Raw genomic sequence first — 18,903 nt, 5'->3', positions numbered from 1 at the left:
CTGTTGTAATTGAGTGAATGGCCGTCATTTATTGGCAAATGCTGCAACAAAACAAAAAGAAAAAAGGTAGAGCGCCTTGTAAGGTGATAAACTTCAATATCCCACAAAGGGAATATTCCTGGAGACTGCTCACCTATTAGGTCCTATTAATCTGAAGAAGTCTAATGACTTTGAAATGCGTTATTTGTAAGGACCAATAAAGTGTGTGTCAATAATGGCCTGCGCAGAAGGACCCTTTCTTTTTCCATCCTTTTGGCTATTTATTGGCAAATAACGGCCAATTATTTCAAAACAATGGCAATTAATTGGCTATCCACTCAATTTCAACAGTGTGTGAACATAGCCGTTCTGTGTTTTCAATCCACTCCTGGCTCTGGTTGCAAAATACTGACCAGAATACTGTAAAAAAAAATACTGTTTGGGAACATAGCTTAAAATGCAGTATGAGCTGAGGAAGTGGTATGAAATGTACGTTGGGGAAGTGGAGGAACAGTGGATATAAGTAAGTCATACTAAGCTATTAAAGGGCATTGTATAGTGTTTGTATCATTTTTCTTGCACTTTAGCTTGGTCTTTTTGGCAGCTATTCCCACTGGCGCTTTGCACTTTTTTTCTTGGTAGCTGCTATTTGTGTATTTGATTATATATTATTTGTATTGCACGTACTGCATTTTCAATTTGCATTTGCATTCTTCTTTTTTTGCGCAATGAAAGTTTATTTATTAAGTTTGATCTTTTCTCACACTTTTGCAGTTAATTGGGGACCAAAAGCTTTTGTAGGTGTGTAATATATTTTTGTGGGCTGAGATTCTATTTAATAATTTCGGAAAGACTGTGTCCTCTGGAAATCTGTAGGTGTTAATGCCATTTCATACAGTACCCTGAACACATTAGTGGAGTTAATACATGCTAGACAGTGCAAGACAAAAACATTTTGGGTTGAATAGGTCACAGCTTAGTTTCTTGGTGTCTTGTATCATAATAGTATAATACAAACAGGAGAGGGTTCCTGTACAGCTCTATACCATTACAGAGCTGACTTTGCATAGGCACAGGACCTGTCCACATGGGCTAAACAGTTGGTAATGTGACCATTTTTCAGTTTACAAATGTTATTTAATTTACTGAATGAGGTATTTACTGTAAATCCAATATCTTAGATTAATCCAGAAGGATTATACCAAGAGTAATTTCCTGGACTGCTTGCCAGTTGCCACCCATGTACACTGCACTTCATTTATCCGAGTACAATGTCAGGATCTGTAATGGTCCCAGTGGTTGGCCCAGGACTGATAATTTTTATAGTGCTTGAAAAGCACTATATTGTAATCCGTATTCTTCTTCTTCCGTTTCTTCTTCTTCCAGCCATTTGTCTGCGCGTAATACAGCCCGACCCGCTTTGCGCACACACTCCATTCAAACTGCGTTTCGAAGCCCTCGGCAGTGTGAGGTGTGCTATCTATTTTTCGTTTCGATCGGATTTGTCGTTTTTAAGAAATTCACGTTAAACGACCCCAAATTTCCCATAGAAAATAATGGCCCATTGCAAATAATGGCCACACTCTAACCGCTGACAGCCAATCACAGCACATATGCAAATAGCTGAAAAATAGCAGCCAATTAGGAACTCTAAGGTTTTGTCAGGCAATGTATCACACCATCCACAGTCACATGTCCACTATTGGCCAATAGAAGATGTAATATATGGAAGGTCCTTAATGATTTTGTCTCACTGACATGAGTAAGATTGTCATGGTAACCGAGCAATGATCTTTACCATTATAAGTACCCAGATTGCTCTTAAAGGGACCCAGGTCGCCCTTAAAGGAACGCAAGTCGCTCTTAAAGGGACCAAGTCGCTCTTAAAGGGACGGGAGCCATGTCGCTCTTAAAGGGACCCAAGTCGTTCTTAAAGGGACCCAAGTCGCTCTTAAAAGGACGGGACCCAAGTCACTCTTAAAGGGTCCCATGTAGCTCTTAAAGGGATCCAAGTCGCTCTTAAACTGACGGGACCCAAGTTGCTCTTAAACGGACGGGACGCATGTTGCTCTTAAAGGGACCCAAGTCACTCCCAAGTCACCCAAGTCACATGTCGCTAGAGGGACCTGGGTCCTTTTAATAGCGACCCGGGTCCCTTTAAGAGCGAACTGGGTCCCTTTAAGAGCCACCTGGGTCCCTTTAAGAGCGTCCTAGGTCCCTTTAAGAGCAAAATATGTCCCTTTAAGTGTGAAATTGGTCCCTTTAAGAGTGAAATTGGTCCCTTTAAGAGCGACCTGGGTCCTTTGAAGAGCGACCTGGGTCCCTTTAAGAGCAAAATATGTCACTTTAAGAGCTAAATATGTCCCTTTAAGAGCAAAATGGGTCCCTTTAAGAGCGACCTGGGTCCCTTTAAGAGCGACCTGGGTCCCTTTAAGAGCAAAATATGTCCCTTTAAGAGCGAAATATGTCCCTTTAAGAGCAAAATCTGTCCCTTTAAGATCGAAATATGTCCCTTTAAGAGCAAAATGGGTCCCTTTAAGTGTGATCTGGAACCAATTAAGATCGACCAGGGTCCCTTTAAGAGCGAAATGGATCCCTTTAAGAGCGAAATGGGTCCCTTTAAGAGTGACCTGGGTCCCTTTAAGAGCGAAATTGGTCCCTTTAAGAGCGACCTGGGTCCCTTTAAGAGCGATCTGGGTCCCTTTAAGAGCGAAATGGGTCCCTTTAAGAGCAAAATGGGTCCCTTTAAGAGCGAAATGGGTCCCTTTAAGAGCGACCTTGGTCCCTTTAACCCTTTAAGGACAGAGCAAATTTCGATTTTTGCGTTTTCGGTTTTTCCTCCTTGTGCATAAAAGGCCATAGCACTTGCATTTTTCCACCTAGAGACCCACATGAGCCCTTATTTTTTGCATCACTAATTGTACTTTGCAATGACAGGCTGAATTTTTGCATAAAGTACACTGCGAAACCAGAAAAAAATTCAAAGTGTGGTGAAATTGAAAAAAAAAACGCATTTTGTTTATTTGAGGGAAATGTGTTTTTACGCCATTCGCCCTGGGGTAAAACTGACTTGTTATATATGTTCCTCAAGTCGTTACGATTACAACGATATGTAACATGTATAACTTATATTGTATCGGATGGCCTGTAAAAAATTTAAACCATTGTCAACAAATATACAACACTTAAAACCGCTCCATTCCCAGGCTTATAGTGCTTTTATCCTTTGGTCTATGGGGCTGTGTCAGGTGTCATTTTTTGCGCCATGATGTGTTCTTTCTATCGGTACCTTGATTGCGCATATACGACTTTTTGATCGCTTTTTATTACAATTTTTCTGGATTTGATGCGACCAAAAATGCGCAATTTTGCACTTTGGGATTTTTTTGCGCTGACGCCATTTACCGTGCGAGATCAGGAATGTGATTAATTAATAGTTCGGGTGATTACGCACGCGGCGATAGCAAACATGTTTATTTATTTATTTATTTATTTACTTTTATTTATAACCTGGGAAAAGGGGGGTGATTCAGACTTTTATTAGGGGAGGGGGCTTTTTACTAATAATGACATTTTTTTTTTTACTTTTACACTTATACTAGAAGCCCCCCTGGGGGACTTCTAGTATAAGTGCTTTGATCTCTCATTGAGATCTCTGCAGCATAGATATGCTGCAGAGATCCATGAGATAGGCACTCGTTTACTTCCGGCTGCTGCAGCCGGAAGTAAACGAGTGCCGAGCCGGGGACGGCGCCATCTTGGAGCGGTCCCCGGCCGGCTTCATTTACGGAGATCGCTCCTCCGGGATAACATCCCGGGGGAGCGATCTCCGCCACTAGACACCAGGGAGATGCTGGATCCGGTAATCGGATGCAGCTGTCATGTTTGACAGCTGCATCTGATTACTGTATTAGCGGGCACGGCGATCGGACCGTGCCCGCTAATACCTACGGTCCCGGGCTACACGCGGCACCCGGGACCGGCCCCGCTCTGAACTCCCTTACCGGCATCAGGGCGTAAATTTACGCCCGATGTCGTTAAGGGGTTAAGAGCGAAATATGTCCCTTTAAGAGCGACCTGGGTCCCTTTAAGAGTGAAATATGTCCATTTAAGAGCGACCTGGCTCCCTTTAAGAGCGAAATGGGTCCCTTTAAGAGCGAAATGGGTCCCTTTAAGAGAAAAATTAGTCTCTTTAAGAGCGACCTGGGTCCCTTTAAGAGCGACCTGGGTCCCTTTTTAGAGCGACCTGGGTCCCTTTTTAGAGCGACCTGGGTCCCTTTAAGAGCGACCTGGGTCCCTTTAAGAGTGACCTGGTTCCCTTTAAGAGCGACCTGGCTCCCTTTAAGAGCGAAATGGGTCCCTTTAAGAGCGAAATGGGTCCCTTTAAGAGCAAAATCGGTCTCTGTAAGAGCGACCTGGGTCCCTTTAAGAGCGACCTGGGTCCCTTTAAGAGCGAAATGGGTCCCTTTAAGAGCGACCTGGGTCCCTTTAAGAGCGACCTGGGTCCCTTTAAGAGCGACCTTGGTCCCTTTAAGAGCGACCTTGGTCTCTTTAAGAGCGACCTTGGTCCCTTTAAGAGTGACCTGGGTCCCTTTAAGAGCGAAGGGACCCAGGTCGCTCTTAAAGCGACCCCGATCGCTCCTTAAGGGACCCATGTTGCTCTTAAAGGGATGCGACCCAAGTTGCTCTTAAAGAGACGGCACCCAGGATTAAAGTTTCTCTTAAAAGGAAATCACTGGTAAAGGGGCGCTCTGGAAGTCACTGGTAAAGGGGCGCTTTGGAAGTCACTGGTAAAGGGGCGTTTTTTTCAAGCACTATTTATTTCCCTGGAAATGCAAATCTAGTATTATATTGTAATCCGTATTCTTCTTCTTTCAGCCATTTTTCTGCGATTAATACAGCCCGAACCGCTTTGCACACAGACTCCTTTCAAACTGCGTTTCAAAGCCCTCAGCGGTGATAGGTGTGCTATCTATTTTCGGTTTCGATCGGATTTGTCATTTTAAAGAAATTTACATTTAAAGAACCCTAATTTCCCATAGAAAATAATGGCCCATTGGAAATAATGGCCACATTGTAAACGCTGACAGCCAATCACAGCACATATATGCAAATTGCTGAAATATAGCAGCCAATAGGAACTCTAAGGTCGTCAGGCAATGTATCACAACATTCACACAGTCACATGTCCACTATTGGCCAATAGAAGACGTAGAAGATGGAAGGTCCTTAACGATTTTGTCTCACTGACATGAGTAAGATTGTCATGGTAACCGAGCAATGATCTTTACCATTATAAGTAGCAGAGTTCAGTCAGTAAAATAGCAGAGCTGAGGGGACGGTACCCAAATCGCTCTTAAAGGGACGGTACCCAAGCTGCTCTTAAAGGGACTGTACCCAAGCCACTCTTAAAGGGACGGTACCCGAGTCGCTCTTAAAGGGACGGTACCCAAGTCGCTCTTAAAGGAACAGTACCCGAGTCGCCCTTAAAGGGACGGTACCAGAGTCTCTCTTAACAGGACGGTACCCGAGTCGCTCTTAAAGGCACAGTACCCAAGTCGCTCTTAAAGGGACAGTACCCAATTCGCTCTTAAAGGGAGGGTACGTAAGTTGCTCTTAAAGGGGCATTACAAAAGTGGCTCTTAAAGGGGCATTACATAAAGGAGCACTTAAAGGGACGTTACCAAGTCCCTCTTAAAGGGACGGTACCCAAGTCACTCTTTAAGGGGCATTACATGAGTCGCCCCCGTTAAGGGACGTTACCCAAGCCACTCCTTAAGGGACGGTACCCAAGCGCTCTTAAAGGGACATTACCCAAGCCGCTCTTAAAGGGACGGTACCCAAGCCGCTCTAAAAAGGACGGTACCCAAGCCGCTCTTAAAGGGACGGTACCCAAGCTGCTCTTAAAGGGTCAGTACTTAAGCTGGTCTTCAAAGGGTGGTACCTAAGTCACTTTTAAAGGGAGAGTACTTAAGCTGGTCTTAAAGGAACAGTATATAGGTCATGCAAAGTGTTGTCACCAAAGTCCCTCCTTAAGGAACTGTACCAAAGTTGCTCTTAAAGGTACTATACCAAAGTTGCTCTTAAAGGGATTGTACCAAAGTCATTCTAAAAGTGAGGGTATCAAGGGTTAAAGTTTCTCTTAAAGGGAAGTCACTAGTAAAGGGGCGCTCTGGAAGTCACTGGTAAAGGGGGGCTCTGGAAGTCGCTGGTAAAGGGGCGCTCTGGAAGTCGCTGGTAAAGGGGAGCTCTTTTCAAGCACTATGTATTTCCCTGGAAATGCAAATCTAGTTGATCTTGTGATAACCCATAGGAGGTGTATCTAAAGATATTAACGGAAAAATAAACGTAGTTTGCATCTTCTTTTTCAGCAATGCTTTCAACTATCCAAAGCAGATTATCATCCCTTGAAGCAAGGTTGGATAAATTACAGCGCAGCATATTAACAAGGACAAAAGGTTTGATCAGTAGTGTACTCTTATCAAGGAAAAATGTATCTGTGTGAACGACGTTCACAATCACATGTATATCTCTCTCACCGGTATATATGAAACAATGTGCTCCCAGTAATTCAGGCTGCCACTTGCCTGTTAGTATACGTCTATGTCAATGTTTTCTGGTGCACGGTACTTAATGATTATTTGTCTTGTAACTTCTGATATATCCAATAAAGAAAAGCTTTTCACTCACATTTTGTCGTTCTGTTTTCTATTTATCCTTGGATATTTTCAGTTGCTTTATTTCACAATGGTAGCGTGGGCTCTCTCAAGCGTGCATAAACCGGAGTGGGCGTTCCTTGCAGCTGTGACGCGACGTTTCGGGGTCGCCCCCTTACTCATGCGTGAGTAAGGGGGCGACCCCGAAACGCCGCGTCACAGCGATATCCAAGAATATCCAAGAATAAATAGAAAACAGAACGACAAAATGTGAGTGAAAAGCTTTTCTTTATTGGATATATCAGAAGTTACAAGACAAATAATCATTAACCCCTTGCAGCATATGGACGTACCGGCACGTCTAAATCTGCATACAGTTCCTGCAGATGGACGTGCCGGTACGTCCACAGGATGACAGGGGCGCAGGAGCTGCACTCCTGTCATCCCCGGCGGGGCCCGGCTGACAGTGATAGCCGGGCACCCGCCGCAACTGCCGAGATCCGTGCCGTGCCCGGATCCCGGCAGTTAACCCCTTAGTGACCACCGATACGGCGGTCACTAATGGGCCGGCGCTGCAGTGCTTTTCATTCAGATGAAATAGGTGAATCAGACCCCAGATCAGCCCCCCCCTCCTAGTAGCCAGTCACTAATCCCCCTCCCCCGGCGGCCATCGGATCCAAGATGGCCTCCGCCATCGCTGTGAATAGAGTATATCTGTTCACAGCGATGGAAATGTAAAAATGAATTAAAACCCCATGCTCTCCGCCACCTGAGGTAGCGGAGAGCATGGGGCAGTGATCGGGGACCTCTCTGTGGGGTCCCGGAAAAGGCGATCGGCGGTATATACTATATACCGCCGATCGCCTGTTCACAGTGCAGGGATGCACTTTTTATCCCCTGTCACCATCAATGATTGGTGACAGGGGATAAAAAGTGTCAGGGTCCGTCCCCTAAGTCGCCCCCCACCCCCCCAGTCACCCCCCTACCCCTAATACGTTACCTGATCCTGGAGCTCCTTCCTCCTCAACGTCCTGGCTGGTTATGAAGTGCGCATGCGCTCCACAACCAGCCAACTCTGAAAATTTAAAGTGACAGAGACCAATTTGGTCTCTGTCACTGAACTATGATTACTGTGATGGAAAATATCACAGTAATCATAGTAATACAGTGAAAATGAATGTATAAAGTACAAAAAGTGACAAACACACAAAAAAATAAAACACACTTTTTATTATAGTAATAATTGCAGTTTACTCCTAAATTACCCCTAACCCCCCCCCAGATTACCCGTAACTACCGCAGGTTGCCCGTAACCCCCCCAGGTTGTCCGTAATCACGTCAGATTGCACATAACCCCCCAGATTACACGTAACCACCGCACGTTGCCCATAACCACCGCACGTTGCCTGTAACCACCGCACGTTGCCTGTAACCACCGCACGTTGCCCGTAACCACCGCACGTTGCCCGTAACCACCGCACGTTGCCCGTAACCACCGCACGTTACCCGTGACCCCCTCCAGATTGTCCGTAATCACCCCAAATTACATGTACCCACCCCAGATTACCTATAAGCACTTCAGTTCATCCGTAACAAATCTAGATTGTCTGTAACCCCCCCAGGTTGCCCTAACCACCGCAGGTTGCCGTAATCATGGCAGATTACATGTAACCCCCCCCAGATTGCATGCAACCATCGCAGGTCGCCTCTGACCACCGCACCTTGCCACTGACCACCCCAAATTGCCAATGACCCCCTCCAGATTGCCCGTAACCATGCCAGATTACAGGTACCCACCTCAGATTACCTATGAGCACTTCAGTTTATCCGTAACCACCCCAGATTGCCCGTAACCACCCCAGATTGTCCGTAACCACCCCACGTTGCCCGTAACCACCTCATGTCTACCGTAACCACAGCAGGTTGCCTGTAACCACCCTAGATTGCCTGTAACCACAGCAGGTTGTCTGTAACCACAGCAGGTTGTCCGTATCCACGTCAGGTTGCCTGTAAACACCCCAGGTTGCCTGTAACCACCCCAGGTTGTCCGTATCCACGTCAGGTTGCCTGTAACCACCCCAGGTTGCCTGTAACCACCCCAGGTTGTCCGTATCCATGTCAGGTTGCCTGTAACCACCCCAGGTTGCCTGTAACCACAGCAGGTTGTCCGTATCCACGCCACGTTGCCTGTAACCACCCCAGGTTGCCTGTAACCACCCCAGGTTGCCTGTAACCACCCCAGGTTGTCTGTAACCACAGCAGGTTGTCCGTATCCACGTCAGGTTGCCTGTAAACACCCCAGGTTGCCTGTAACCACCCCAGGTTGCCTGTAACCACCCCAGGTTGCCTGTAACCACCCAAGGTTGTCCGTATCCACGTCAGGTTGCCTGTGATCACCCCAGGTTGTCTGTAACCACAGCCGGTTGTCCGTATCCTTGTCAGGTTGCCTGTAACCACCCCAGGTTGCCTGTAACCACCCCAGGTTGCCTGTAACCACCCCAGGTTGTCCGTATCCACGTCAGGTTGCCTGTAACCACCCCAGGTTGTCTGTAACCACCCCAGGTTGTCCGTATCCACGCCACGTTGCCCGTAACCACCCCAGGTTGCCTGTAACCACAGCAGGTTGTCCGTATCCACCCCACGTTGCCCGTAACCACCCCAGGTTGCCTGTGACCACCCCATGTTGACCATATCCACCCCAGATTGTCTGTAACCACAGCAGGTTGTTTGTAACCACAGCAGGTTGTCTGTAACCACAGCAGGTTGTCCGTATGCATGCCACGTTCCCCGTAACCACCCCAGGTTGCCTGTGACCACCCCATGTTCACCGTAACCACCCCAGGTTGTCCGTATCCACCCCAGATTACCCGTAACCACCCCATGTTCACCGTAACCACCCCAGGTTGTCCGTATCCACCCCAGATTACCCGTAACCACCCCAGGTTGCCCGTAACCACCTCCAGATTACCCGGAACCACCCCATACTGTCTGTAACCACCCCACTTTACCTGTAATCTCATTTTCTTTATTGTATTTTAGTAACTGCGCTATTCTAATAACTGTTACTAGCTGCGGTTTTGCTCCAGCAAATTGGCGCTCTTTCCCTTCCGAGCCCTGCTGTGTGCCCATACAGTGGTTTATGCCCACGTATGGGGTACTGTTCTACTCAGGAGAACCTGCGTTACAGATTTCAGGGTACATTTTTTCTTCTGTTCCTTGTGAAATTTTGAAATTTCAAACTGAATGAACATATTATTAGAAAAATTCGAGTTTTTCATTTTTACTGGCCAATTTTGAATACTTTCCTCCAATACCTGTGGGGTCAAAATGCTCACCACACACCAAGATGAATTCTTTGAGGGGTGCACTTTCCAAAATGGGGTGTCTTATGGGGGGGGGGGTTCACTCCGCTGACACTACAAGGGCACTGCAAACGCACCTGGCTCTCAGAAACCTCTTCAGAAAAATCTGCACTGAAAATGCTAATTGGCGCTCCCTTCCTTCTGAGCCCGGCTGTGTGCCCATACAGTGGTTTATGCCAACATATGGGGTACCGTTCTACTCAGGAGAACCTGCGTTACAGATTTTGGGGTACTTTTTTTTTCTTGTTCCTTGTGAAATTGAGAAATTTCAAACTAAAAGAACATATTATTTGAAAAATTCGAGTTTTTCCTTTTTACTGTCTAATTTTGAATACTTTCCTCTAATACCTGTGGGGTCAAAATGCTCATCTTACCCCAAGATGAATTCTCTGAGGGGTGTACTTTCCAAAATGGGGTGACTTATGGAGGGATTTTACTCCGCTGGCACTACAGGGGCACTGCAAACGCACCTGGCGCTCAGAAACTTCTACAGTAAAATCTGCATTGAAAAAGCTAATTGGCGCTCCCTTCCTTCTGAGCCCCGCTGTGTGCCCATGCAGTGGTTTATGCCCACATATGGGGTACCGTTGTATTCAGGAGAACCTGCGTTATACATTTTGGGGTAATTTTTTCTCTTGTTCCTCGTGAAATTGAGAAATTTTAAACTAAGCGAACATATTATTGGAAAAATTCGAGTTTTTAATTTTTACTGTCTAATTTTGAATACTTTCCTCTAATACCTGTGGGGTCAAAATGCTCATCCTACCCCAAGATTAATTCTTTGAGGGGTGTACTTTCCAAAATGGGGTGACGTTTGGGCGGGTTCTATTCTGCTGCCACTACAGGGGCTCTGCAAATGCACCTGGTGCTCAGAAACTTCTTCAGCAAAATCTGCATTGGAAAAGCTTATTGGCGCTCCCTTCCTTCTGAGCCCCGCTGTATGCCCATACAGTGGTTTATGCCCACATATGGGGTACCGTTGTACTCATGAGAACCTGCGTTACAAATTTTGGGGTGCTTTTTCTCTCATGTTCCTTTTTAAAATGAGAAACTTGAATCTAAACGTATATATTATTGGAAAATTTAAATTTTCCATTTTTTTTACGGCCTAAGCTGGGTTCACACTACGTATATTTCAGTCAGTATTGTGGTCCTCATATTGCAACCAAAACCAGGAGTGGATTGAAAACACAGAAAGGATCTGTTCACACAATGGTGAAATTGAGTGGATGGCCGCCATATAACGGTAAATAACGGCCATTATTTCAATATAACAGCCGTTGTTTTAAAATAACAGCAAATATTTGCCATTAAATGGCGGCCATCCACTCAATTTCAACATTGTGTGAACAGATCCTTTCTGTGTTTTCAATCCACTCCTGGTTTTGGTTGAAATATGAGGACCACAATACTGACTGAAATATACTTAGTGTGAACCCAGCCTAATGGTGAATACTTTGCTCCAGCCCCTGTAGGGTTAAAATGCTCATTATACCCCTAGATTAATTCTTTAAGGTGTGTAGTTTCCAAAATGGGGTCACTTATGGGGGTTTCCAGTATACAAGCCTCCTAAATCAACTTAAAAAAAGAACTGGTCCCTAAAAAAATCAGTTTTGGAAACTTTCACAAAAATGTGGTAATTTGCTGATAAATTTCTAAGCCCCGTAACACCCTAAAAAAGTAAAATATGTTTATGAAATGAAGCCAGAATAAAGAGGACACATCGGTAATGTGACTTAGTAACTATTTTATGTGCTACGACTTTCTTTTTTTAGAAGCAGAGAATTTCAAAGTTCATAAAATGCTAATTTTTTTAATTTTTCATGATATTTTAATGTTTTTCACAAAAAACACACAAAGTAGAGACCAAGTTTTGCCACTAATATAAAGTGCCATATGTGACGAAAAAACAATCTCAGAATCGCTAGCATACGTTAAAGCATCACTGAGCTATGAGCGCATAAAGTGAGACAGGTCAGATTTTGAAAAATGAGCCTGGTCATTAAGGCCAAAATAGGCTTAGTCTTGAAGGGGTTAAGTACCGTGCACCAGAAAACATTGACACAGTAGTGTACTCTTGTCATACTATTACTAGTACAACATTTCAGTTAGCAGATTAGAGACATTTTTAACCCTTTCCTAATCGATAATGATATGTCATAAAGCTGTATGCAGTGCTGGGTACCTTGGGAATTTGGTTCTAGGGGCTCACCCTTTATACACTAGAGATAACCAACACCAAACCTTTCACATTAATATAGTGACTTTGCACAGAGCTGTGTATGTGACCAGCAATGCTAGCTCACTGCTAGTACAATAACTTGTTAGTCACTCTATGCAATATGCAAACAGCATAATGCAACGACACAAGGCTCATGGTTCGCCTGGTCAGCCATTTAGTGACTGGGGTGGGAGACACTGTCAGTGACTGGCTGAGCGGGCAATCCATCAGCCAGTCCGTGTCATTGCAGCAGGGCTGTTTCTAGGAAATTTTGACTACAGGGCGAATCTCCCCCCCTCCCAAAAAAAAAAAAAAAAGAAAAGTCATTCAGTGATTCACAGATGACGTCTTTTTTGATCTGAGGCCTCACTTTACTTTTCCTCTCTTTCTGGCCCAGACCACCATGATGATTTCTTACAGCTACAATTCATCTCTTGTGAACCTGCCAGACATGCATCTTAGGCTACACACTTTTACAACTAAACTTTTGTGTGTGTCTTGTGCAGTAAAGTCAGTAGGTATGTGGGTTGCCCCCTGTATATAGAATCCCCTGCTGTGCCCCCATATAGTAATAACGTCCCCCTGTGCTCTTCCACCATAGTAATATCCCCCAGTGCTCTGCCCCATAGTAATAATCCCCCTATACTGTCCCCATAGTAATAATCCCCCCTGTGCTGCACCCCCATAGTAATAATCCCCCTGTGCTCTATCCCCATAGTAATAATCCCTCCTGTACAGCCCCCATAGTAGTAATGCCCCCTGTGCTCCCCCCATAATAATAATCCAACTGTGCTGTCCCCATAGTAATAATCCCTTTGTGCTGCACCTTCATAGTAATAATCCCCCCAGTGCTCTATCCCCATAGTAATAATCCCCCCTGTGCTCTATCCCCATAGTAAGAATCCCTCCTGTGTGTTTCCCATAGTAATAATTTCCCCTGTGTAGTCCTCATAGTAATAATCCCCCTGTGCTGTCCCCACAATAATAATCCCTCCTGTGCTGTCCCTATAGTAATAATCCCCCTGGAAAGTCCCCACAGTAATAATCCCCCCTATGCTGTCCCCATAGTATAATCCCACCTGTGCAGTCCCCATAGTAATAATTCTCCCTGTGCAGTCCTCACAGTAAAAATCCTCCCTGTGCAGTCCCCATAGTTATCATCCCTCCTTGCTCCCCCATAGTTATAATCCCCCCTGGGCTGCCCCCATAGTAATAATCCCCCCTGTGCAGTCCCGATAGTAATAATCTCCTCTGTGCTCCGCCCCACAGTAATAATCCCCCCATGGTTTGTTCACATACAGTAATAATCTCCTCTATGAAGTCCCCATAGTAATAATCCCACCTGTGCAGTCCCCACAGAAATAATTTCCCATGTGCTCCCCCATAGTAATAATCCCCCCTGTGCTCCCCCATAGTAATAATCCCCCCTGTGCTCCCCCCATAGCCCATAGTAATAGTGCCCCCCTGTGCTCCCACCAATAGTAATAATCCTCCCTGTGCTTCCCCATAGCAATAATCCCCCCTGTGCTCTGCCCCATAGTAATATTCGGCCCTGTGCTCCCCCATAGTAATAACCTCCCTGTGCTCCTCCCCATAGCAATAATTCACCCATGCTTTGTTCATATAGTAATAACCCCCTGTGCTCTGCCCAATAGTAATACTCCCCCATAGTAATAATCCCACTTGTGCAGTCCCCATAGTAATAATCCCCCCTGTGCTCCCCACCATAGTGATAAGCCCCCCCCTGTGCTCCCCCATAGTAATAATTCCCCACTGTGCTGCCCCATAGTAAAAATCGGCCCTGTGCTCCCCCATAGTAATAACCTCCCTGTGCTCCTCCCCATATTAATAATTCACCCATGCTTTGTCCATATAGTAATAACCCCCTGTGCTCTGCCCCATAGTAATACTCCCCCATAGTAATAATCCCCCCTGTGCTCCCCCCATAGTAATAATCCCCCCTGTGCTGCCCCCATAGTAATACTCCCCTTGATTGCCAAACACACACACACAAAAACCCAACAACTTTATACTCACCTTATTATAGCGAGGAGCAGGCCGCCGCTGCCCCTCACACACATCTTTACCCTCCTGCAGGCGCAGTGATATCAGGTCATTGGGCCTGTTGGAGGGAGAAGATATGTGCGGGGGCGGCCTCGCCGGTGCTGAGCGGCTGAGCGTGGTCCCAGGCGGGGTGATGGCAATATGGGCAGATAATTTGTTGGGTGGAGGTGCAGATGATGGGGTGGGCGGGGCGGCCACTAGAAACAGCCCTGCATTGCAGCATGAGATGTCAGGGCCATGACATACATAGAATCTGGCTCTGGGAGAGACCTGAGAGAGAGGCGCTACAGGGAGACTGGGACTAGTAAATATACTTTCCTTATCATCTTCCTGCACCCCACTGTCTGCCTGTCATTGTTAGTTTCTGTATGAAGACTTCTCTACACAGAAGCCTAAATTCTGCAGTTTTCATACATTACTTTTTTATAGATTTCTTTATGCTGGGTCCATAAAAAAATGCTTTTTTTTATCGTTGGTGGAGTGTGCTACCTGGGCGGGCCTTCACAGCTACAGCTCCACTTGGCCCCGCCCAGATAAGCTCCATAGGCCCCGACCCTCTCTGACGTCATTGTTGTTTAGATCCCCTTCAGTGTCCATTGGAATGGGCTGACCTAGAGGGCGTGGGCCCTAGATTTCTATGCCAACCCATTCCAATGGCCGCTGAGGAAGAGGGACCTAAATGGCAATGACGTCTTGGAGGGGTGGGGCCTACAGAACCAATGATAAAAAGCATTTTTTACTGGACCAAGCACCAAGAAATCTATTTTAAATAAATGATTGAAAAATGCTGAATTTAGGATTAACAGCTGTGTAGAGAAGTTCTCACACAGAAAGGGGGTGACAGGGTCACTGTAAAGGGAAACTGTCAGCTGTAATTCATGTTCCAAACTGACACAATTAGATAGCTGTTAGATACAGAAGACACATGTTACCTTAAATATATTTGTCTGTGCTTCCATAGCATAGAAAATGCTTTTATTCTCTGGTGCAAAGAGTCAAAGAGGCTTCTCTAAGCTCCTAAATAGCTGAAAGCTGGAATGTCTCCTCTCTCTTCCATCCTTGCTTAATTGACAATGAGAAGCCCCAGCAGATTTAGGTATGGGAGGGGGAATTACAAATGAGTGCAATGATTGTAATATGTACATAGATATCACATACAAATATGCACAATACACACATCATACACAGATATAAAGAAATGTACATTACCTATATGCGTACATACACACATCATGCATCATCATATACACACACACACACACACACACCATACATACATACATACATACATACATACACACAAACAAACTCACATACATAAAGTTTACCTGTTGCTAAAACTTTTAAAAACTAAATAAACAGTAGATGTGATATAAGTACAAACTTGCTTTATTTCACATATACTGTTTATTTAGATTTTGAAAGTTATAATTACAGTGACACTATACTGCACACTAGTAACGGATTATAATAGGCCCGTTTCGGGCGGTAGCCCGGGGCCCTGAGCTCCTGGGGGGCCCATGGCCATCCTAAAAGACTTTATACTTTCAGTGGTGTATTGTCTCCTGGATACAATTCTGCCATGAATTTTGCAAAAAAATTGCTGCTTTTTTACAAATCATCAATGCCGTTCTATGAACACCATGCTAGTGCGGCCATAGTTACAGTGGGTTGGGGGGCCCAGTCTTGGTGAACAGCCCGGGGCCTATTGTGAAGTTAATCAGCCCCTGATGCACACACACATATTAACCTCTTGTACATGAAAGCTCCAGGCGCAGCTCACATGCTGTCAGACCTTTTTCATCGCTGCTTCAAGGCCACACTGTGCAGGCTGAAGCGCCTCACCCTCCCCACTCCTGAATCTCCACTGCTAGCAGCAACACAGACAGCAGATGGAGGCAGCCTGACAGGAGGAGGTGGGGGAGGGTCTCAAGGGAGAAGAGAGGGGCTGCGCTGATTCTGCACACTGCATGCTTCTGCCTGTCACCCTGGTCACTCCCTGCCTCTATATAATAAGATGAAACCCTAGGTTATTATATAGAGGCAGTGAGTGACCAGGTGACAGGTGTGTGCAGCACTGCTGGGAGACTATATGTCCTCCTGAAGCTGCTAAAGAAGGAGGCCCTTTATCTGTTTAGGGGCCCATCAAGGGGCCTGGTAATATGATGTGCCATATCTGGTGGGCGCTGCCTTGTATGTGTAGCTGAGACCTGTCGGTAATGACCAACATCACTTTGACTAATGTTAGAGATAGTGGCGTCTAAACAGTTTTGACGGTTGTCATTGGGGATGTAATTGCAGGGTGCTTACCAGTAATGACAGTTGCCATGACTGATATGTTGGTACATTCGGCTTGTGGCACGCTGTACCAGCAAATCTCTAATCTAATAGATCAGTGTAATGTAATCAAATGAAAGTAAAATAAATGTTTTACATTTTTCAAATAAAAAAGTACACACACTAAAAAAAAAAAAATTGTCTGAAATAATAAACTAATAAAATAATAGAATAATAAATTTCTGTTCCTGCATAAATGCCAAAAACCACCAAGGTCCAACATTACTGATTTTTTGTCACGTCTCATTTCAGAAAATGAAAGAATAAAAAGTAATTAGAAAAAATATTACATAAAATTGTGGCACCAATTAAAACTGCAGATGACAGAAAAAAGGTAGTTTTCAGTAGGTGGAAAAAAAAAGTTATAGTTATAGGAGTCAGAACCTGACAATGCACAGTTTCGTTTAGAAAAACAAAGTGTTTTTCTGTTTGTTATTATAAAGCAAATAAAATTTTTTGGGGGATACCTACTAAATAGAGATGAGCGAGTACTACTCGATTGAGTATGTATTCGATCGAGTGGTACACTATTCGAGTATTCCCACCTTCCCTGGTGTTTTTTTTTTACCAATAACTATGCAGAGGGGGTGGGAAAGGCACTAGGGGCACACAGGCAGTGAAAAAAAAGCATCTGCATTAGCAATGAGCGAGCATGCTTCATGCGATACATGAGAAAATTGCATCATCCTTTTCCTGTAAGTTTGGGCGCAATTTCTCAGCCAATCAACATGCAGGAGACTATTTGGTACATCGTGCGATGACGTGGGACCCATCCATGTCGATAGCAGCTATTGGTTGGCCAGATCCGATGACCCGGGCATATAAAAATCTGGGCCGGCGTTGGTCGCCTCACATGCATGCTCTATGAGCATAGGGAGAGGGCTGCTGATTGTCAGGAAGAGCGTTAGGGAGGGAATTAGCATTCCTAAAGATACTAGAGAAAGAACCCAACAGCCCTTGTAAGGGCTTAAAATCTTTTTTTTTTTGTTTGAGTACTCCTGACTGCTGGCTGGGACTTGCAGTGCAACTCCCAAGATCTTAGCTGCACACTGTGGTGATCAACTGCTGGCAGAAAGTGGACAGCAGGTGGTGCATAAAGACCCCAAAGAAGTCCTCAGTACTATTATTTTTTTTTTGTGGCTGGTGCTGCTGCTGTTGTACATTGTATTGCTGTGATTTGTAGTACAGCTGCATAGAACCTCACTGCTCATTGTCCTGTGTAAGAGGTGCTATACACCATAAAGCACCACTTACACACAGACTATACGACAACCTCCAAAAACTAGTCTGACCAGTATCTTTTGTCATCTGCAGCTAGTCTACAGGGTTGCTTTCTTTTGTTAGTGCAGCCATATCCAACCTCACTGCTCATTGTCCTGTGTAACAGGTGCCATACACCATAAAGCACCACTTACACACAGACTCTTTACGACAACCTCCAAAAACTAGTGTGACCAGTATTTTTTCTCATCTGCAGCCAGTCTGCAGGGTTGCTTCCTTTTTAAGTTCAGCCATATCCAACCTCACTGCTCATTGTCCTGTGTAACAGGTGCCATAGACCATAAAGCACCACTTACACACAGACTCTATACGAAAGCCTCCAAAAACTAGTGTGACCAGTATCTTTTGACATCTGCAGCCAGTCTGCAGGGTTTGCTTTCTTGCGATGCAGTGGGCAGAGACCATGGTTCTTGGCAGGGTGACACAGCACCCCTTGAAGAGGGAGCAGTGGCACACCACAGACATTCACTCCCTAGCTTATTCTCGCAACTTACGGGGTCTCAGGGTACACCTCTATTGAAACCGCAGCAGTGTAAACAGGTGATGACGTTGATAGCGGATAATGTGATCAGTAACTTATCCACCACCCAGGGTACCCATGCTGAATTCTTAGCTGTTGAGCGTGTATGACCTGCAGAGAAGGGATTGGTGGAGAAGGATTAAATTGAGAGTCAAGTTATTAAGGAGAGGGAATTCTTGCGTGTTGGGACCCTGGCGCACATGGCTGACTTTATGTTAGGCTGTCTTTCCCGTGACCCTCAGGTTAAAAAAATTTTTGACAACACCTATTCATGGCTGTTCACCCTCCTGGACCCTCGGTACAAGCGGAACTTTTCCACTCTCATTCCTGCCGAGGAACAGAGTATGAGTGAATCAATATCAACAGGCCTAGGTGCAGAAGCTGAAAGGCTGCCTTATCCACCTTGTTCTTACCGCAATGCTGCGTCATGCATAATTTTTGAGAGGTTCCATGCCTGCCTCATCTACCTTGTTCACTGAGTTC

General features: G+C 45.2%; 1 protein-coding gene across 1 annotated transcript in view; it reads left to right on the top strand.

Moving 5' to 3' along the window:
• Positions 1–18,903, top strand: part of LOC138798685 (pulmonary surfactant-associated protein A-like) — a 39,470-nt gene that overhangs the window by 12,691 nt on the left and 7,876 nt on the right. Inside the window, exon 5 of the mRNA XM_069979227.1 lies at positions 6,351–6,437. Coding sequence (XP_069835328.1) covers positions 6,351–6,437 — 87 coding nt within the window. The remainder of the gene's footprint in view (positions 1–6,350; positions 6,438–18,903) is intronic.

This window comes from Dendropsophus ebraccatus, chromosome 8 (assembly GCF_027789765.1).
Source record: "Dendropsophus ebraccatus isolate aDenEbr1 chromosome 8, aDenEbr1.pat, whole genome shotgun sequence".
NCBI lineage: Eukaryota > Metazoa > Chordata > Amphibia > Anura > Hylidae > Dendropsophus > Dendropsophus ebraccatus.
Note: the sequence above shows the minus strand (reverse complement) of the source record. Positions and strands in the feature narration are given on the sequence as shown.